Source organism: Gossypium hirsutum, chromosome A11, assembly GCF_007990345.1.
Source record: "Gossypium hirsutum isolate 1008001.06 chromosome A11, Gossypium_hirsutum_v2.1, whole genome shotgun sequence".
Lineage (NCBI taxonomy): Eukaryota > Viridiplantae > Streptophyta > Magnoliopsida > Malvales > Malvaceae > Gossypium > Gossypium hirsutum.
Genome location: NC_053434.1, coordinates 64985000 through 65008755, shown reverse-complemented (window position 1 = coordinate 65008755; position 23756 = coordinate 64985000). Strand labels below are relative to the sequence as shown.

The 23756-nt window shown below is 32.4% G+C and overlaps 1 protein-coding gene across 1 annotated transcript; it reads right to left on the bottom strand.

The window, feature by feature from the left end:
• Positions 1 to 3251: 3251 nt before the first annotated feature.
• Positions 3252 to 4743, bottom strand: LOC107900177 (lysine-rich arabinogalactan protein 18). Its single transcript, XM_016825874.2, has 2 exons — positions 4046 to 4743; positions 3252 to 3508 (listed from the first exon to the last, which is right to left on the bottom strand). Exons 1-2 carry the CDS (start codon positions 4613 to 4615, stop codon positions 3425 to 3427), a joined length of 654 nt encoding a protein of 217 aa, XP_016681363.1. The 5' UTR covers positions 4616 to 4743; the 3' UTR covers positions 3252 to 3424.
• Positions 4744 to 23756: the final 19013 nt, after the last annotated feature.

Sequence of the window (23756 nt, the reverse complement as noted above, 5' to 3'; positions counted from 1 at the left end):
GCGGCACCAACCAAAGGAATTTCATTTGTAGGCACTTGGTAATTGGTACGAAGATGCCTTCAAATGGACGACCCCCCAAATCATTAACATTCTTCATTCCGCCCTTTTTTCTTGCTAATACCATTCTTCTGTTTTATTATCATATTATATTTTTAGAAAAAAATTAAATTTAAATATATATTAAAGACACATTGATAGGAAGAACAATAATGTATTCAAAAAAAATTATTTTTCATATAATATAACATGTACTTTTTTATGAGTTGAGATAAAATTTTAAGAAAGTAACTCTTGATTCCGTCTTTGCTTAAATGTCCCGCAAGCAAACTATGCACTTCTTTTGGTCTTTCATTATTATTGGGCTTCAATTTTACTGACTACTGCTACTGTATAATCATGCTGAATAGTTTGGTACGACAAAAAAAAATTTAAAGGGAACTAAAATGTGTAGATGTAGAACCCGTATGCATCTCTTTCACATGAGTAGCACTACACATCCATGTGAGAATTGGGTTCACCACCATAAAAAATTAACAAAGCCTTACAAAAAGAAGGTCCTGTTTAATATTCTACTGAAAATTAAGTAAACAATATAAAATGGTTAGGGAAGCTGACAAGTGCATTGATTGTGAAATAAAGAGGGTAGGAGTTGCAACTTTTGAAGAGGTAGAGGAATCATTAAAGATACCAGGTTTTTATTACTGTGTTGGCAAATGGTTTTGTATGCATGTCTTCTCTTTTTCCACATGAATGCTCTTCATGAAGACAGTATGAGTTTAGCTATTCCTATTTCTCCGTATCTAAATTTTTTAAAGAAATTATTTGGTATGGTACTAATGAAGGATTTAAATTTCACAAAAAAGTGACATTTGAGGGCATAGTAAATATATTAAGTATTAAAAAATAAATATATGTCTCCACAAATACTTGTATATATCCTTTTATAAATTATATTATCACTAGAATTAAGATATAATGACATGTATCTTTAAAATCAAACCTTCTCCCATAAGTATATAAAATAAAACAATTTTACAGTAGTTGATAAACATTCAACTGTTGGTATGATAAGTATTTGAAATGCAAGATTTAACTATAAATCTTATACCCTCACAATTGCCCAAGCCAAGGAGTTGGTCTAAATATTTTCTATTTATGTTTTTTAATAATTTATAAAATTTTAAATTAATAATAATAAAATTATACTTTGACTCTTCAAAATAATAAATTCTTGATTTACTCTTTCAAAAATTATAAAAAATATAAGTTATTAAAATAGTAAAATTACATTTTTACTATCATAAAAATTAACAATTTAATTCCGACTTCTCAACAAAATTTGCAATAATTATACATTTAAAAATAATTATTGTTTAATAAAAATTGTGATAATTACGCATTCAAAAAAATTTAAAATATAATTTAAAATTATTACTTAAAATGATTAGTTAAAATAATTATAAATAAAGTAAAAGCTGACTAAAAAATTTTTTACAATTAACAATCATTTAAAAAAGCTTGTTTATTTATTTTTTTTCTTGATATTATTATTTTTACATATTAAATACAAAGTATTATAGTCAATTTATTAACTATTAAGAAAATGAAAATAAAAATTGAATAGTGAAGTATATCATTTTTTTTTATTTGCTTACTTACTATTTTAAATGATGTTTACATGAAGTAAAAATTATATTGTATGTTGAAAAATAGTAAAAATATTTTAATTATGATTTAATTTTTTTTAATATTATTAAAAATTTTATTGATTTATAAAATATGGTATTTGAAAATTTATTTTTATTATATTTGAATTATTAAATAAATTAATATATTTTAATTATAGTTAACAATTAAACATATAAAATTGCATACAACAAAATGGTATTAAAAAAGGGTTATATAAGTTTTTTTCCCTTAATAGTTAAAATTGTGAATGTGGGTATGGTTTTTTTTTTTTTTTTTGGTAGGAAAGACTTTTTAGAACTCATTTTAACTCGCGTCATCAAATGTAATTATTTCCTATGATTGAATCCTGGTTTTAGTAAAAATGTTAATCATAATCAAATCCTCATTAATGACTGTCCTTTACGTTTATGAAAATACTATCTACTATAACCTATCTATCGACAGTCTCATTCAATATATATGGTCAGTGCTGTGTATTAATTTTGCAGAAAAAATAAAAAGGAGCAAGGTCTTTTTCATCATTGGTTGATAAGCTTCCATACAATGGAGCTTTCGGCTCCTAAAAGATAAGGAAGTCCATTTCTCTGAATAAAATAAAAAAAGGATGAGTTGCAGCTGAAATAAAAAAAAACAAAAACAGGGATACATTCAGTTTCTGCATTATATGGGTCCTCAGCACTAAGAAGGTCAGTCAGATTTCAGATGAAACAAGCTTTCGTTTTTCTTTTAGGAAATAACTTTGATTTCGAGGGCAATCCGGTATCCTACCATTCAGAGCTGATATCAATAATGCTATAAGCCCTTACTTTGTTAAACTACTTTACCTATACATCATCGCATGCCGTTACTTTGTTATTCTCCCAAGTTATCATCAACATTCCTTTTGCTAACTATTCCGACACACCTCATATCTTTTTCCTCTATCTTGTAGCACTGAATCACATACTAGTCCAAAAACTAGCTTTCACTCTCCATTATTCTCAGAAAAACCTAAACAAATCCATTTGGAATTCACAATAAAAAAAGAAAATGCCCTCTTGCTTTTCGTTTCGAGATTAATAATCACTTCCCATTAATGAATATTGCTGTAATCGTAGGATAAACTTATTGTTCTCTTAAAAAAGAAAATTAAATAAATAAAAATGGTGTCCGATTTCTCAAGGCAAAAGATGCATGGGAGCAGATAAATCCCGGGGACTCCTTAATTTCCTAAAGATGTGGATGACAAGACGGAACGGGATTTACGATGATTCTTTCTTTCTGTAACAAATGCGACAAGGTGGGAGAGATTTTATTAGTGGGGCCGAGGGGGGTTGTGGCTGTAATTTTTCGGGGCTTTGTTTAAAGTGAGACCCACAGACAAAAGCATAAAATACTCATTGGTCATTTATCCCCACGCACGGCACGCCTCATAAATATGCCTCCAATTAAACTCTAATTTCATTGGTTAGACATTGGATTCCACTAAAACTGTAAAACTGGAAAGTAAAATGATTAAAAAAAAATTTAAGTGTCCCCCTCTCAAACTTAATTTCGCAAAAGAATTACAAAGGCAAACACGATGAAAATCTCAAACTATGATAATAATAATAATAATAAACCACACCACTAAGGCAAGTAGTAGTAGTATTTATAAGGAAGCAAAATGGAGTAAAATAAATATATGATGATAATCAAATGTGATACATAGAGGAAATAAAAAAATTATAATAAATACTGAATCCAGATCTCTTCTCTAGAAGATCAACCCAATGGCTGCCCATCCTAATGCCAATCCTCCAATTATCTTTTGCAAACTCTTGATGCTCTCTGCTCCACTCTGCATTATTTTTTTTCACAAAATTCATTATTTTAGAATTCCATTTAATTAAATAATGAAATAAAAAAAAATACATGTAACTTCATCAGAAAACAAATACATAAATGCATGGTGTAAACTTGTAATTATTGATGCCATGTCTTGTGTATGCACGATCTGACATCGATATTCAATGCGTTGTATATAAACTTAATGTATTAAACTAAAATGTCATATGAACCTTCTGATTATTATTTTTGCTCCATTGTAAGATCACCTCGAGATCTGTTGCTTATCTAAAAATCTAAAGGAACTAACTCCTCCTTCCTCGGAGGCGCGTCAATCAGACGCGTTTGAACGAAACAAGCTCTCAATTTGAAATCCTCAATCCACATTCTAAACTCTAATTTTCAATACTCCACAAATCTAACTATAAAGTCAAGTTTGCTGACTTACGTCGTGTAACTACTCAACATTTCAGATCTGGAACAGCATTGTTTTATTGTACGGTTAACTTAAAGAAATGATTGAGATGTGACAAAAGAGAACAGAATGTACCTCATCGGCGGCGACAGAAGGACCGGGAGAGGACGCATCGAGGCTAGGTCCTGGAGCGCCAGTTGGTGGAGCGGGAGGTCCAAGCATATCAGGTGAAGGAGCGGGAGCACCGTGTTTCTTTGACTTCTTTTTGCTCTTGCTCTTGCTTGGAGCTGGTGCAGGAACCTCGGCAGTTGTTGGAGCCGCAACAGGAGCAGGAGGAGAGGCCGAGCTCTCTGGAGGAGTTGTTGGTGCAGCAGCCGGTGGCGATTTGGCTAGAGGAGGGCTCACAGTAACTGGAGCCGGTGGGGTACTCACTGGAGCAGCAGCCGGAGGGGAAGAAGCTGGAGCAAATTTTGATGGGGCTGGAACGGCCGCAGACTCTGACGGAGCCGCAGCCGGTGGTAAAGTAGTTGGAGCAGCAGTGGGAGCTGGTGACTTAGATTTACTCACAGGAGCAGTAGCGGGTGCAGTAGAAGGCGTAGTCGCAGCCGGGGGTGCTTTAGTGGGAGCGGCGCTCGGTGATTGACCACCGACACCAGCAACCACAATGCAGATCAAAGCAACAGCAAACGCGCTTCTACGATCCATTTTGTTCCAAAAAAAACTTCCAGATGTTTATTTGTTTGAGAGAGGGGTTGAATTTATTATGGTGCTTTCTATAATTAAATACAATTTATTATGTACTATCAAAAATAATATAATTAACATTTACCCTTAAAAAATGTCATTTACTTTTTCAAAAGCTAATAATTTTAACGTCACTTTATTATGTACTATTAAAAATAACATAATTAACATTTACTCTTTAAAACCTAATAATTTTAACGTCCATATTTTTATAACCAGGGGTAGAGAATGAGGTTGCTAAAGATTGAATTTAATCTCTTATGCTTACAATATAATACTTTTTTCATTAAGTTAAGAGATTATTGACATTACATACAATAAATATTAATTCTATTAAAATTTAGGGTAAACTACATTACTAGTCATTAAAATATGGGTAAATTTTCATTTTGATTATTTAATTAAAAAGTTATAATTCAGTCACTAAACTATTCGAAAGTTTTTATTTAAGTCACTGAACTATTCAAATATTTTTATTTAAGTCATTGGATTGTTAAGTTTTTTTTTAAAATTCTACCAGCATGTTCTAAGCGATGATTCGACGATTGATACAATAGATCAATACCCATCTATGAGTAGAAGAACATACCTTAAGTCCAAGACAATCTATCAGTAATTGTCGAAGATCATAGAAAAAGGTTGTTTGAATTTTGGTTTTTAGAGTTGTGACATCTAAATTTGTTTCATGAAAATAACTGAATTGTAGAAGAGAAAGAGAAAGAAAGCTTTTAATTGGTGCAAGCAATGCAAACAGAGAAAACTATATAACATTGATTTTAACACCTTAGTGAATTAAATGAAAATTTTTGAATAATTTAGCAATCAAATTGTAACTTTTTTAGTTAAATGACCAAAATAAAAACTTACCCATAGTTTAATGATTAATTAACTTCATTTTTTAATAGTATAAGGACTAAATTAATTCCTTTAGAAATAAAATGAGAAATTTAATCTTATCCTTATAATTAAGTCGCTAAGTACTTTAATTATTTTTTTCATGTTAGACATTTTGAAAAGTAAGTGTAATATTAAATTATTAATTATATTCTCTTACAAATATAAGAAATCGTATTTAGTTGTACTTACATATTAAAAATAGGAAAAAAATTGGAAGCTTAATAATATCGTCTAATTTTCTCAATTTCCAACCTTTCTCCTAAAAATTGGAACAAGTTATTAGATATTTCAACTACACTTAAAATAAGGCCTTTAGCAAGTTAAAATTAACAAAAATCTATTTTCTACTAAAGTTTGATTAAATGAAGTTGAGATCTGTTTGCAAGCTAACAAAGATATAATTTAAATGATAAATTTAAATGTCTCTCTCTTGACACGCTCTTGTCTGTTGTTTTCACAAGTTTTTTTTAAAGGTTTTTTTTAAAAAAAAGTCTATTTCCTTTGTTAGTTCAAATCAATTCGAGTGTTTGCTTTTTGTTTTTTCTGAGTGAGTTTTTGCTTTTTTCTTTTTTGGGTTTTTAATATGGAGAGGAATATGGAAAATCTGAGAATTGACGATGAAGAGGAGGTAGGATGGAATAATAATGGAGATTAGAACCCCTAACAATCGACATACAATTTATGTCTGGTGGGATGTTGCGCGCATCATTGTTTTACCGAGATGGCTTATCGTGGCAACCACTGGATGCGAGAGTGGCAGATACACAATGGGCGGTGAGGATGATGCAGCAATCGACCATGGAAGAAGATGATGACGCTACCGATCTATTTAGGCGATAACTACGAGGAGGAAGTCTACAAGCATAAACATTCCATGTGATGGGAGGGAAAAAACTCATTTGGGGTTAAAAATAAATACTCATAATTGAATGTAATGGTAAGACACGTTACATTTTTAAATAATGATATAAGTTAGAACTTTAGAGATGATATTGTTAGACGAGACAATAATGAACCCTAAACATGAACCATAAAATAGATATATAAAAAATGAAAAAATAAGTAACCAAAAGTTTGTGAAGAATATTATTTTTGACAAGGAAGGACCGACAAAACAACTTGATTTATTATTTATTTTCCAAATTTCTTCCTAAAATCATGTTTAATAATATTGGCATACATATTATAAAAACAAACAAAAAAAAATTGCCATACAATTAAATAGCCAGTTCCTTAACCAAATTGGATCCGATTCTATAGCTGTCGCGGTGTCTTTATTTTATTTTATTCCATTTTTTAAAAGGCGAAAGAAACAGACAAAGATGAATTGAAGATTGTGTTATTTATTTACAACTAATCAACAATACGCGCTTTAATTTTGTCCCCCCACTTTATTTACTATTGCTTCCTTATACTTATGTTCCACTTGCGTTTAAACTTCTCAACTTTTCTTCTTCTTTTTCCTCTTTATGAAAGCCTATCTGACGCTACTATGTTAGGAGTTGTTTCATCCGCTAAGTGCATGGAAAAGGTATTTGATTTTAGTTTAAATTTTAATATTGTTATTGTTAAAAGAAGGTTTTATTTGAATATCACTCAATTCAAATATGATTAGTCTCAAACGGTAAAATTGATGAGCACACTTATAGTTATAAAATATGGTATAATGATAAATTTAATTTTTGATATTTACATTTTTTATTAATTTGACTTTTATTTTTTGTTAAATTTGATATTTAATCATTTAAAAAGAGTCAAATTATTTTTTTAGCGGAAATTGTGAATAAAACACTAATTTTTAACAATGTTGATGCGGTAAGCCGCGTGACATCCTATATGTACACTTCATGTTAACAAATAATTAAAAATTATAAAAAAATTTAAAAATTCAAAAAGTTTTTAAAAAAATACACTTGAATTATTATTTGAGTTGACATGTTTAAAAAATTAATGATTTAATCAATATTTCTATTAAAAAATATCAATTATTCTCTTTTGAAAAAGTTGATGGTGCAATTTAATTTTTTTTAACTTAAATTGATAAAAAAAATTGTAAACATTTAAATTTAAATTATGTTGTTCCTACTTGTTCTCTTAGCTTTGAGTCATCATCAAAATTTCATTTTTAAAATAGAAAATTGAAGGTCAATTATAAATACGGATACCCATTCAACTCCTACTGTTTATGTATTGCAATTTGTCCTGGAAACATAACAAGGATGTAGCCATGGCATTTTCTATCTTTTCAAACGTATCTCTTCGCATTTCCCATCTTCTAAAGCTGATGTCTACAATTGGATATTTTGGCCCAACAGTGTTTCACAAATCATGAGGCCCGTGTTTAAAATTTTGGGGCTAAATGTCAGATCCACTACATATTCTTGAATTTTCATATACAGTGGTCTTCAGGCCCACCACGTTTAATAGTTTGGTTGTAACTGGTTTGAAATAATTTCCACTTTTGTGGGCTGAAATGTCAGATCGGTTTAATTGGGCTCGACTTTCTTGTTTGACATATTTGGGTAGTTTTGTTTAGGTGATTCAGGTTCCAATCTCCCTCGAAACTGAAGTTTGTATTTCCATTGTTCTATGCATGCTTCGAAATTCTTTACGCCATACAACTGGTTGAATTTCAAAATTCTAAAATTAAACAGTCATACATAAATGTAAACTTAGGTTTTTAATATATTCTAATGTTTAACTTATAATTTTTTGAAACTACTAAGAGTTTGTTTGGATAATAAAAGATAATTGAATGAAAATGGTTTTTTTTTTAATTACAAAGAATTGTAATCCCTTAAACATGTTTGGCTGACAAAGTATAATTATATCGTAATTGTTTATGTTATATTTTGTAGTACAAATTTTAAGTACACAATTATATCATTTATATTTTAAAAAATATTAATTAATATAAGAATTATTATTATGAAAATAATAATTTCTAAATAAGTAACAAAAATTGAAATCAAGTCATCATACGTGTCATGTTAGCCTAAAAAAGTAGTTAATAACACGATTACTAATAAAAATAGTAAGGAAAATAAACATCATATGCAATTTTATCAAATTGTTCTAGTGCATATTTGTTGGGTTATTATCTGAATTTGAGCTACATCATTAAAATTATCAATATCTCATTCTTCCATGTAATATACGAAGTATGGATCATCTCAATTCTACTTATGATTGAAGTTATGAAATACCTTTTTTTTTATAAATTGTCCAAAACTTTTATAATAATTCTTATAAGTAATATATATTTTTCCATACCTTTAAAGGTTATATTTTATAAATAACTTATAGTAAAAAAGCTATAGCATTTTTTTATGAATAATGTTATGGTGTTTGCTATTACCAACCTGCTACTCAGTTATCTAATTAGGACCAACCCGTTTGTATCCTTACATGGGTTCACACGTGATGAGTTCGCATCCTTTCATGAGCTCACACATGATGGGTTCCCATCACCATGCAGGCGAACTCATACCTAGAGAACATGTGTAGATATTAAAATAGGGTACATGTTAGCATGCATGTGGGCCTACCTAGGATGTCACATCTAGGAACTGTATCATATAAATAAAGAAATTAGCCCCCTTGGAGGACAAACAGACAAAACACTCAACAATTTGGTGTGGTGAGTGTGGACAAACTTTTGACCATCAAAAAATCAGAAAATCAAGATAACTCACCTTAATGAGAATTTCCCTAACAACTTTCCATCAGACCAAGCAGGAGGTTCTGACACTGGCAATCAACTTTGAAAGATCGATCTTTTCACTGGCTAATTTGTTGATCGGCCAAAAGACTTGGGCAACTCAAGCTAAGGGGGTGCTTCTAATTCCTTTGATCTTAAATGTCCATTCTGGTCAGGGGCCATCCTTTCCTTTTGATTAGGTAGCACCGCCGTAATAGTTATTTGGTTTACAAGAACAACTAAGGTTAATGAAAGAGCATATGACTCAACAGAGTACCAGGTTTGAATAGCAACAATCGTTTCACCAGGAACTACTAAGACAGAACGAGGAATTAAGAAGAAAGATGTAATTCGACCTTTTTTATTTTAGAACAATGTCGCGCCTCTTCAGGAGGAGGCTGTAGGAGCATATGCAAAGCCATAGCAAAGCGAGAGGGATGCTTTGCATAGAGGTGTTCAGGCATTGCACCTTGGGATACAAGACATTGACTGGTTGTTTTGTTCTAACAATCCTTTATCACTAGAGATTGTAGCTGCGAATTTACCATCTAAATTCAAAGTACCGAAAGCGATGTTTGAAGGTAAAAAGGATCCCAAAGCACATCTCATGTAGTATAACGATTATATGAATGTGTTAAGGGCCTCAGACGCGATGAAGTGCAAGGCTTTCTCAAGGACCCTTAAGGGAAGCGCAAAAGAGTAGTATTTATCTTTACCACATAGTTTCATTCAAAGCTTCTCACAATTAGGTCATATGTTTTTGGGTAGGTTCTATACTCATAGGACGATAATGAACACATTAATGGGTTTAATCTTAGTAAAACAAAGAGATGGAAAATCTTTTCAAGATTATGTGAAACAGTTTCATGCAACCATGTTGAACACAAAGAATTTGGAGGACCAATGAGCTATTGATGCCTTCATTATGGGAGTTCAAAATGAGCATGTGCATTATTCATTTACTGATAATAGATCGTAGAGTTTGGAAGACTTATATAAGAGGGCACATAAATTTGTTGAGACAGAAGAAATTAAAAGAGAAGCTTGCAACACCTTTTAGAGGGATGATAGATAGTTGAGGGGTCACCAGAGTGAGCTAGACAAGAAGGCCCTTTATCTTAGGGTCTATGGGTCCAAGGTGGGGGACAACAGAGGAATTACTCGTAGAATGAATCACTAAGGGCATTCTAGAGGCCTCAAGGCGAGCACAAGAATGTATGTTCCTTATGGAAAATTTAAAGCTTACACTCATTCAAATGCTTTACGTACCTATATTCTTAAGTAGGTCAGAAGTTTGGAAATTTTGCCGAGTCCACATATGCGACCCAGTCAGTTGAGATCTAACTCAAGAGACAAATATAGTTTCTACAATGATAGGGGGCACAAGATTGAAGATTGCTTCTCTGTGAAGGATGCTATAGAGGAGGCTATTAGAAATTACGAGTTAAAAGATTTTGTAGCTCAAGAGGCCTCACCATCAGGTCAGAGCTCACGAGGTGCTGATAAAGGTAAACAAAAAGTCAGAGGCACAATACTTGTCATAATTGGTGCAGATGAAGAGTGGGAGACCTCTAACACGAAAAGAAAAGCCTATATCAAGAGTGTGTCAATTAGTTCACCAAAAAGGTTATGTTAATAAGAGAAATAGAGGGTGGAATTTAATGAGGAAGATGAGGATACAGTGTGTGATGAGGAAGGACATGACCTTATGGCCGTGACAGCAACCATTTGAGGTTAAAAGCATTCTGGTTGATAGTGTTAGTGTTGTAGAGGTTTTAATTTGAGACGCATATAAGAAGATGGGGCTGAAAGAGCAGGATTTGAAAAAAGCGAGACCTTTGTATGGATTTACTAACCATCCAGTTGAGGTGAAATGATGTATTACTCTGTCAGTTACCCTTGGGGATAGCAAGCACACTACTACAAAATATGTTCAATTCTTTGTGACAGACCATCTTATGGCTTACAATGCTATTTTGGGGCATCCTATTATGAGGATGGCTAGAATGATATTTGCCACATTTTGTATGAAGATCAAATTCCCTACCAAGATGGGAATAAGCTTCATGAAATCTAACCAGCGGTTAGCTAGACAATGTTATATGTTGTCAGTTAAATAGACTTACGAACATGAGCTACAAGGAAAAAGTTCGCAGTAGGTAAAAATAGCTAGTTAGGTTTTAGATTTGGATAGTTTGGATGTTGGAAGTGAGGAAAGAGTTCCCAAGCTAGAAGCAACAAAGGTCATAGAAACCCTGTAGTTATTTTATGATGACATGGAGAGGTCGGTAAGGATTTCATTAGCATTAACAGATGAAGAAAAACAGGACTTAGTACAGTGTTTGAAGGAGAATTCAGACATTTTTGCATGGTCAAAAGCGGACATGCCTGGTGTGGATTCATAAATATTGTGCATTAGCTGAATGTGTCTCCCAAAGTCAAGTTGATCAAGTAGAAAATGAGAAGGTTCGCTCCACAGATTGTAGAGGCCATTAGAGAAGAGGTGGATAAATTACTCTCAACGAGATTTATTAGGGAAGTGGCGTACCCTGACTAGGTATCAAATGTTGTTAAGGTGAAAAAGGCTAATGAAAAATGAATAATGTGTATTGATTTTACTAGCCTCAATAAGGCTTGCATAAAATATAGTTTTCCTTCACCCTTAATCGACAAGTTAGTGGATGCTTCAGCGGGCCATAAGTTCATGAGTTTCATGGATGCATTCTCAGGGTATAATCAAATTTCCATAGTTTTAGAGGACCGGGATAAGACGACCTTTGTTATAAAAAAGAGTTTTTTTTTGCTATCGAGTTATGCCTTTTGGGTTGAAGAATACATCAGCAACATATCAGCGTCTAATTAATAAGAGTTTTAAGAAATGCATTAGTTGCAGTATTAACGTTTATGTATTTAATATGTTAGTAAAGAGTATCACATTGAGGATTTGTCTAAAGCTTTCATTGTTCTGCGAGCCTATAACATGAAGTTGAAATATAGAAGTGTGCTTTTGAGGTAATAATAGACAAATTTTTGGGCTTCATGGTTTTAGAAATAGGTATAAAGGCGAACTTTGAGAAGATTCGAGCTATACTATATAGCCTCCCATAAAGACTATCAAAGATATTCATCGTCTAACAGGGAAGCTAGTCGTATTGTATAAGTTCATGTCTAGAATGACAGATAAATGTTTGCCTTTCTTCAAAGCATTGAGGACTTCTTTCAATTGGATAGAGGAATGTCAAACTGCTTTTGAACAACTTAAGTGGTACTTAACTTCTACACCACTTATGATGTTACCGCGAGTGGGGAAGACTCTTTCTCTTTATTTGGCAATATCTAAAGAAATAGTTGTAGCAATCTTGATCAGAGGACAGAAGGGGTTCGCTAGTTTCTTGTATACTATGTTACCAAATGTTGTAGAATGGAGAACAAAGTTATTCAAAGATAGAGAAGCTCATTTTTGTTTAAGTAGTGGCAACTTGCAAGTTGTGACCATATTTTCAAGCCCATCCTGTGACAGTCATGACAAACCAACCCATCAAAAACATATTATCTAGAGTAGATATTTCGAGAAGAATGATCAAGTGGGGAATTGAGCTAGCAGAATTTGGAATAGAGAATGCCCCGATAACAACAATCAAAGCTCAAATTTTAGCTGACTTTATGGTAGAGTGCTCTTTTAATAGATCGTCAGACCCTATAGGTAACTCTTTAATTTGAAACACTATTACTCACATATATGATATAATAGTATGTGACATTGGTTATTAAAATTTTATTTGACAAATACTCACTTTGTCTCATGATATTTCATTACAAGTATACATTTGGTTCTATTTTTTTTTCCTGTTGATTATACAAGATGTTGTAGTTAGCTCATCGTAGGGACAAACTAGCCCAACTGTGAAGCTGAAATGCTAGACAATTTATGTGGATGACTCAATAGCGAAAATGGGATAAGAAACGGATGTTCTCCTTATAGACCCTGATGATAATGAATGGCTCCTTCGGCTTCTAGGCATCTAACAACGCTACAAAGTACGAAACGTTAATTTCTGGGCTACAATTAGCTCGACAGTTGGAGGCGAGGGAGCTGATAATATACATTGATTCTTAGTTGGTAATGAAGCAAGTGAATGGACAATATGAAGTAAAATAGCCTATTCTAAAGAAGTACCATGCCATAGTTTCCCAACTGCTCACTTAATTTGATAAGGCAGAAATTTGATAGTTATCTAGGAAAAAACACACCAAAGCTGACATTTTATCTAAGTTAGTGTCATATATAGCTATTGAGTAAAGAGGGAATATTTTTGTAACACCCCTAACCTGAATCTGTCGCCAAAACAGGGTTACGGAGCATTATCAGAGTTTACAAATCAAACAGACAGAAAATGCAAACATTTCATATCATATAGCATTCATGTCAAAAACCAATCAAAATCATACATATTGTCTCTTATATAAGTCTTCGAGGCCCAAATTACACATTAGAAACAAATCGGGACTAAATCAGATTGTAACACACCTTACTCGTATTCGACGCCGAAATAGGGTACGAGACATTACCGGACTTAAACACAAGCAAACATACATTTTTGAGTCATATTTTCGTCTAAATTAAAAACCATTCATATACAATCACAATGTCCCTATTACAAGCCTATGTAACCCATAACATGCATTAGAAGTAATTCGGGACTAAACCAAGAACTTTAAGAAATTCTACAACACTTAGAAAATTTTTCACTAAACAAGGGTCACATGCCCGTGTGGTCACATACGCCCGTGTCCCAAACCCGTATAACTCTCTGTTTGTCACCGAAGAACAAATTGAAGACACACAACCAAGTCACAAGCCCGTGTGCTAGGCCATGTGGTCGAATTAAAATGTATGTTTTTTCATAAAATAGGTGCAGACTTTACACACCCAGGGCACACGCCCATGCCTAAGGCCATGTCATTCATATGGCTGAGACACACTTCCGTGTCTCTACCCGTGTGCTCAAGTCTGAGCATTCTGTTTCTCAAAATTAAGGTGTAGGGGACACATGACCTAAACACATGCCCGTGGGGCAAGCCGTGTGTCATACACGGCCTAGACACACGCTCGTGTGTCTACACGTGTGGAAAAAAATAAGGCTATTTACCAAGCCATTTTGCCACCCTTTGATGCTCACACCTACACAACATAACATAACACCAAATCAACCACAACCAAGACATCAACACATCATTCACGTGCTACCATCTATCATGCACAAACATCATACACTTATCAACTCAATCAAGTAAATTCCCACATCTATGAAAAGCATCATCATATAAATTGATTATACCAATAGTAGCCAATTTCAAATGGCCTTATACAAAATGAACTTTCAATCAATATAAGCCAACACATTTGGCCAAATCAATTATGACACATAACAAAATGGCCAAGTCCCCTATACATGCTATAACTCAAAATGTTGAAATCATTGGTACCAAAATAATTGTTGATAGTATAAGTGGATCTCTGACGGTCTCCGATCCCGAGCTAGCTTGGTGACACTATAAGACAAGAGAAAGGAAAGATGAATAAGCTTTTATAGTTTAGTAGGTTTCTATGCAAATAATAAGAATCATAACTACACATCTAACATATAATTAGTGTGATAAAAATTAACATGAATGATATCAAAATCTTTAGTCTTAACTTACTCAATCATAACCTTACCAAGAGTTCATCACTTATCTAGCTCATTACGTATGAGTTTTACGTACATACCTGTACCAACTCGTAATTTACCATAGTCTTTCACAACTTTGACATTCCTGTTGAACACTCAGAATATTAACGAATACTCGAAAATCTTACACATAAGTGCCATACAAGTAGCCAAAGCTACCTCACATCTCATAATACATATAGGCTCATTTTCGAGCTACTCATGAGCCTGTTCACACAAGCTGTCAGTCAGGACGTAGCTACACAGTGCGGCTCACACAAGCTGTCAGGTACCCGCAACTCATGCTAGACTACCCAGCCATTGGTAGGACGTACAAGACTAGCACCCGGAACATGTAAACACATGGGTTCCTAGTGACATGTCACTTGTATCCTATTCTATTCCTAAGGCTCAACCGAGAATTCTCGCTTGTCGAAACTTTGTCGAATACGTCCAAAGAGTCAATCACAATTCATACAATATTAAAGCATTTAAAACATAAATATAACAATACATTATTTACATGCGAACTTACCTCGGTACAAAAATAGTAGAATTTGACCTAATCGTCAAATACTTTGTTTTTCCCCCGATCTAGGTCCGAACCTCATTTATCTTGATCTATAATAAAAAATTTAACTTATTTAATACACACATTATTAAATTCAGTCTAAAAATCATATTGTGACAAAATTACATTTTTTGCCCTTAATGTTTCAATTTTTACAATTTAGTCTCTAGGCTCGTAAATTGAAATGTATTCAATTTCTTCAAAACCCAAGCCTAGATGAACCATTTTCATACTTATACTAGCCTATATTTTCCACTTAATCACACTTTTACTACTTATTTTATAACTTTTACAAATAGATCCTTTTTTACATTTTTACCAAAAATCATTTAGCAAAAGTTATTTTTCTCACATCAAACATGCATTTTCTACATTATCCATCAAGATACAGACAAGTCTAACATGGGTCAAACCCTACGACCTTAATCATGCCTCAAATTAGTGATAGAAATAGGTAGATCGAGTTACAACAACTTCAAAAATGTAAAGAACATTAAAAACGGGGCTACAACGAGCTTAAAGTCAAGCTTAGAAGCTTGACAAACCCTAGCTATGTCTTCCTCTTATAAATATCAGCCAATGGGTAGAAGATGAGCAAAAATTGGCTTTTACCTTGCTTATTAATTCATTTAATTACCAAATGACCAAAATGCCATTTTCTTAAAACACTAAAATTTCTCTTACCTCATGTCTATTTTTGTCCACTAACTTAAAAAATGGTCTAATTACTATCTAAGGACCTTAAATTTAAAATTTCATAACAATTAGACACCTCTAGCTTCTAGAACTCAAGTTTTGCACTTTTTGCAATTTAGTCCTTTTTACTAAATTGAGTGCTCAAACGTCAAAATTTTCGAACGAAATTTTCACAGAATCATTCTATAAAACTGTAGACCATAAAAATATAAGAAAAATAAATTTTTCTGCATCGAATTTGTGGTCCCGAAACCACTGTTCTGAATAGGCCTAAAATCGGGTTGTTACACAGAAACTCATAAAATTTTTCGAAAACATTTAAAATTTTCAATACTGCAGGGATCACACAGACATATGACTCATACGGTCAAGAGACACATGTATCTCAGGCCGTGTGGACATTCGAATTAGGACACACGACCGTGTCCTAGTCCGTGTCTGTGTTGTGTAACTCACTGACTTGTGTCACACGGCCAAACCACACTCCCGTGTGATAGGCCATGTGAGTATACTGACTTGTACTCTTTAAAAGATATAGGGGACACACGGCCTGACACACGCTTGTGTCTCTGCCTATGTGAACAAAAATAGGCTATTTTATAAGCCATTTTTCTCACCCAACAAGGCATGTACCTATAGCTAACATTGTACATATAAATGAGTTTTGAATCAGTATGCTCTTACGAGTTGTAAACGGTAAGCTCATATGAGCTGAATATCGGTAAGCTCTCTCGAGATGAGAAGCGGTAACCTTAATAACATGTCATTTGTATCCTACGAATTCTTAAGGTTCAAACGGAACTCAGTAATCGTAGTACGTCTTTGGATTTACGTCGTTTCATAACACAATAAATTGCATACTAACATACATATATTGATTTAATCACAATATAATCACATATTAAAATTCAGTTTAATTAAAATTATACAAAATACAGTTCATACGAACTTACCTGGCTAAATTGTAGAAATACCAAGATTTAGGGGCATTTTGGTAATTTTTTATTTTTCTCGTTTTTCCACCCGATCTTGATCTAAATTAATAATTTCATTTAATATATTAATTTAGACAATAAAACAATTTATTTCATGCAATTTGGTCATTTTTATAAAGTTACCCCTAAAGTTGTACTTTTATTCAATTTAGTCCCTGAGCCCAAAACATGCAAATTAACCATTTTTACCCAAAATTGAGCTTAGCCGAAGGTTCATAGCTCCCAATAAAGCCCATATTTATGAAAATTTCACATTAAATCCTTGTACTTTTATTAATTTAACAATTTAGCCTTTAATCGATAAATTCATCAAAAATCACATAACAAAATACTTTTAGATACCAAATAATATTTCAAATTCATCATTTAACATCAAATATCACAAGATTCATCAATGGAAACATCCAAAATTTTTAACTATTTTAAAATAAAAGGTACGGGCTAATTGGATCTAGTTGTAACGATTTCAAAAACATAAAAATTATAAGAAATAGGATTGATTATACTCACATGTAAGGGAAATAAGCCAAAAATGAAACCCCCTCCATAGCTATGGTGTTCGGTGGAGTGAAGATGAAGAAATGAAATTAAAGTGTTTTATTTCACTTTAATTACAAAATTGCCATTAAATTTATTTTATTTAATTCATTTTCAACCATTATGCCGTCCCACTCATTATTTATGGCTTAATTATAATTTAATCCCTTCCCCTTTTATTAATTAAACCATCTAATCACCTAAATGTATTAATTAACAAGTTTTGTACCTTTTTCAATTTGGTACTTTTCTCTTAATTAACTATCGAAACGTTAAAATTTTTCAACAAAAATTTAATACCACCTTATTGTCACTCCGTAAATATTTATAAAAATATTTATGGTTTGATTTATAGAAACGAGGTCCCGATACCTCATTTTCTAAAGCCATTTAACCTTAAGGTCAAACCACTTAAAATAAATCATTATTTAACATATATTATCATATAAAAAACCTTTTACAAACCATATTTTACTTGTAAATATTAAATATAATATTTACAAATTTACTCGTTGGATTTGGTGGCCCCGAAACCACTATTTCTAACACCATTGAAAAATGGGCTATTACAATTTTGTTATAACATAGGGCCACCTCAAGCTGTGACAGTCAACAAGTGCTTGATCTAAATCAAGAACAAACATGAATGACCCCTATAATACAAGCCTTACAAGGGGAAAGTCAGTAGCTGAACAAAAAAAAGTTGGCCAAAGTGCAACATGAAGCCACAATGTATGATGATGTTATTTGCATTTAATGCATCCTGATATATGTAAGTTATTTAACTTTCATTCAATTAAAAATGTTTGATTTATCACCTTTAGATATATCATGTTAGAGGGTATACTTTATAAAAAGGGTTACTCCCAACCACTTTTGAGATGCCTCACTCCCACTAAAAATGAATATGTCACGAGGGAGATATATAAGGGAATATGTGGCAATCACTTGAGGGGAGATTGTTAGCATAGTAGGTTCTCAAGCAGGGATATCATTGGCCAACCATACAAAAAGATACTTCTAACATGGTTCGCACTTGTAATTCCTGCCAGAAACATGCTCCAGTGCAGCAATAACCAGTTGAGCCTCTACAAATGATGTCTGGTCCTTAGCAATTGGCAATTTGAGAATAGATATATTGGGTCTATTTTTAATGGCCACAACTCAAAAGAAATTCATGGTTGTCGTTGCGGATTATGTTACTAAGTAGATAGCATCTGAAGCTTTGCCTACAATAATAGAGAGGCAAATGAAATCTTTTGTTTGGAAGTCCATTTGTTTGTAGATTCAACATCCCACCTTTGATTATAACAAATAATGAAACTCAATTTTAGGGAAAATTAAAGAGCTTTTGCAACGACCTACAGATATCACTCGCTCAAAGCTCTGTGAAAATGCCCCAAATGAACGGTCAAGTAAAGGCAATGAACAAGAAAATCTTAGCAGCTATTAAGAAAAAGGTTGATAAGGCTAAGGGTATCTGGTTAAAAGAGTTTCCAGGAATTATATAGGCCCTGTGATCTGCTCACACATCAATTGGGAAACAACACTCTATTTGTATATTAGGCAGAAGTTGTAAAACTTGCTAAAATAGGGCTGTGATCCCATAGGACATCTCATTTCAAAAATGCCAACCAAGAAGCCATCAGACTTAATTTAGATCTTATTGATGAAATTAGGGAGACAAAAAAAAATAAAAATGTTGCACCACCTCAGTAAGTCGCTCGATACTACAACTTTAGAGTAAAAAACAAGCAATTTCGAAGTGGACGATCTAGTCTTGAGAAATATTGAAGTCAGTTTTCCAGCATCGCAAAAAGGAAAAATGACTTCCAATTGGGAAGGGCCCTACAAAATTGTCTAAGAAAATAGATTATAGAGCTTATGGAATAGCAAAAATGGATGGTCATGTTCTACTTTGTACATGGAATGCTAGCCATCTGAAAAAATACTATGTATGAACATTTTACTCTCTTTTTCAATAAAGATACATTCTTTTGCAAATGTTATTTAATGTGCCTAAATAAGAAATAACGAAGCATGTGAAACAACTCGCTGATTTACGATCATGATTGATATTATTAAGGATTGCTAATTTACGATCATGAATAACCTTTTTCTAAGTTAGATGATTTATGATTGTAACTCCAAATAGCTCGTTGATTTCTGATCACAACTGATATTATTAAGGCTCGCTGATTTAGGATCACAACCTAAGTTCATTTATTTACGATTAAAACAATCTTTCTGAGTTAGTTGATTTATGATCGCAACTCCAAACAGCTCGTTGATTTACGATCCTAGCTAAAATTATTAAGTCTCACTGATTTATGATCACAACCTAAGTTAATTGATTTATGATCATGAATAATCTTTCTGAGTTAGCTGATTTACGATAGCAACTTCAAATAGCTCGTTGATTCATTATCACAACTGATATTATTAAGGCTCACTGATTTACGACCACAACCTAAGTTCACTGATTTACAATTATGAACAATCTTTTTAAGTTAGCTAATTTACGATCACAGCCCGAGCTCATTGATTTACAATCATGAAAAATCTTCCCTGAGTTAGCTGATTTATGATCGCAGCTCCTAACAGCTCGTTAATTTACTATCACAACTGATATTATTAAGGCTCGTTGATTTACGATCACAGCCAAAGTTTATTGATTTACGATCATGAAAAATCTTCCTTGAGTTAACTGATTTACGAGTACAACTCCAAACAGATCACTGATTTATGATCATAACTAATATTGTTAAGGCTTGTTGATTTATGATCACAGCCTAAGTTCATTGCTTTACGATCATGAACAATTTTTGCTGAGTTAGTTGATTTGCGATCACAACTTGGGTACATTTATTTCAAATCATGATTAAAGTTGAATAACTTAATGTTTCCTAATCACCATTGAAGTTATACTTGCTTAAGTAATTTGTGATGAGAATTTAATTAGGCAGTTGGAAACACTAAAATATATAGACTTTTTTAGTGTCTTCTAAACATTAATTCGTGTAAATTCCAAGTGTTTTCTATCGAATTTTGTGCTCACATTATAAAATAATTAAATGGGACATGATTTAAGATACATAATTAATTTTAGTTATTTTGATAATAAATTTACGCAATTCTGTCAATTTTGAACAGCTTTGCAAAATAGGGACAAAATTAGCCTTAAAGGCACATTAAAAAGGTCAAATTGCTAAAGTATTTTTCAGAACATTTGTCACACAAGGATAACTAAATATTTAACGGCCATGGACGGCTAAGAAAATTAATTTTAGACCTCTACATTTTAATTAACCCAATTATAAATTGGGGCAATTAATTTGGACAACTTGAAGCATAGAAAGGGACCCAAATATCTAATTGACAGAAGACTAATCCACAAAGAGGATAGTAGTCCAAACCATTCCATATTTTTTCCCAAATAAGCTATTTTAAGCTGATTTCAACAATTAGAAAACAACCCCTAAACTTCTCTTCATTACCATTCAAACCCCTACACTTTTCAAGCTAATTTTAGTAAACCAATCAACCCCTCTCTCATCAATTCATGGCTGACCACTTGAAGGAGAAATTCAAGGCTCCTAAAATTTATTTTTATCCATCACCAAATAGTATAAATAGGAACCTTATTTTCCTTTCAAAGCAGCCCATTCATTCTTTATTTTCTTTTTTCTTTTCCTCTCCATTGGAGCTTCCTTTTCTCTCTTTTCCATGCCCTTTTTCTTCCTATTGAGAAAGAGTTTTCTAAGGCCTTGAGAGCAGCCATAATTCAATTATATTGAGGGTGTTTGGCTTAGTTGTGACAGCAAGATAGAAAACCCAATGAGGGAGCAAACAATTTATGTACTGGCCCATTTTTCAATGGTGTCGATAACAGTAGTTTCAGGACCACAAATCTGATAAGTGAGTTCGTAAATATTATTATTTAATATTTACAAGTCAAATATAGTATTATATTGAATTTTTATTTGATAATTTTTGCTAATTGAACAAATAGTTAAGTATAGTTGTCCCTAAAGTCAAGTGGTTTTGAAAAATGAGGTATTGGGACCTTATTTCTGTAAACCAAACTCGTAAAAAATTTATGGAGTTCTTATATAGGTGTGTTGAAATTTGGTTCAGAAATTTTAATGTTTAGATAGTTAATTAAGGAAAAAAGGGCTAAATCATAAAAGAAGTAAAAATTAATCACTATTAGTTTAGATAGTCTAAATGGGTCTAAAAGAATAATTGAATGGTTTTAAAATGCAATTATGCCATACCTAAGTATAGTGGACGGTTTATGGATGAAAAATAAATAATATGTTAATTTATACTAAAATAAGGTTAATATGTAATAAAACTAAGGGTTAAATATAAAATTAGTACATGAACTTGTCCACTTCTCCTAGGTTGGTACCTATGGTTTTTTTGTCGTGGATTGTTACTTGAACTTTTTTTTTCCACTAGTTTGGTACCTGAGCCGAAAAACGTTAAGACTTTGCTGAAGTGGCAACACTGGCCACTCACGTGGTGCTACGTAGACTGCTTTTGTAACAGCCAGTTTTTAGTGAAATCGGAACAGTGGTTTCAGGACCATAAATTCGATGTGAAAATATTTAATTTATTATTATTTTAGAGTTTACAGAATATTATCAAGGTTGTATAAAAATTTCGTTAAGAAATTTTATCGTTTGCATGCCTAATTTGATAAAAAGGACTAAATTGCAAAAGGCGCAAATTTTAATTTTTAAAATCTAAAGGTACTAAAGGGCTATGATATTAAATAGTTAAGGGACTTTTGTGGTAATTATACCATTTTTATTATGAGTGGATAATTATGGATATTAAACATGTGAATTCAAAGGTTAATTAATAAGGTTAAACTTGTAATTTAATAAATAACTTAAAATAAAATATAGTAAAAGATGTATCATCTTCAACCTTGGATGATACCTCTGAAATTGAAGAAAAAAAAAGAACATTTAGGGCTTTGAGGCATTCAGTCATCTCTTCCTCTTGCATGTAAGCATTTTTTGTCTTGTTTTTTAATGATTTCTATGTTTTTGAAGTTGTTGTGCTTAATCTAACTAGCCCAAGGACTAATTTGCAAGACTGTTAAAAGGTTAGGGTTTTTTTCATGAATGTATTCATGTTATTTTTGATGCTTCATGGAAGAAAATAAGTCCTTCTTGATAAATAAACAACTTTTGTAAAGTGATTTTTGTTGAAAATGTCAAATAAGGATTTAATTGAAAAATGTAAAATATTCATGGTGAAGATTGTGAAATAATGAATTGTATCAGTTTATTTGGACTTATATTGAATTTGACTAGCTTGGGTAGGAATGAAATTGCATGAATTTCAATTTACGAGCTTAAAAACTAAATTGTAAAGAAATCAAAATAATAGGGGCAAAAGCGTAATTTTGAAAAAAATAATTTTTGGATTATATTTAATAGAATGATTATTGAATGGATTAAATTTGATTATTTAGATCAAGTTAAGCCTCGTATGGATTTGAATCGAGGGAAAGATAAAGTGTCGAACTAGTTGATCTTATTTCATTGTTTTATGGTGGAAGTAACTTCATATGTTTAAATAGCATTTTAATGTATTTGATTTAAATGCTATTATATTATTTGTCATATCATGTCACGACAAAAATCCAAAGATGATACGACGACTATTGAGCGCCATTTGAACCTTAGGAATATATAGAATATAAATGACATGTCATTAGGGTTACCATGTTTCGGGTGCTGGTCCTAAACGTCCTACCGATGGTTGAGTTCTAAAATTTATTGTGGATACTCGTCAGCTTGTGTGAGCGGCATCGTGTAGCTATGTTTTGACCATCAGCTTGTGTGAGTAGTCCCATTTATGGCTCCTAGGAGCGTTTACGTAAAGGAAAAGGAAAAGAATGGTTTCGACCATGTGTTAGCACATATGTGTGAGCTTCCCGTATATCCGATATTATTTTAAATGGTTCAACGAGCAT

Coding starts and splice junctions, on each gene's coding strand:
- LOC107900177 (XM_016825874.2), bottom strand. CDS start 4,615: ATGGATCGTAGAAGCGCGTTTGCTGTTGCTTTGATCTGCATTGTGGTT. Junction 3,509..4,045: donor CTTCTGTCGCCGCCGATGAG/GTACATTCTGTT, acceptor AAAATAATGCAG/AGTGGAGCAGAGAGCATCAA.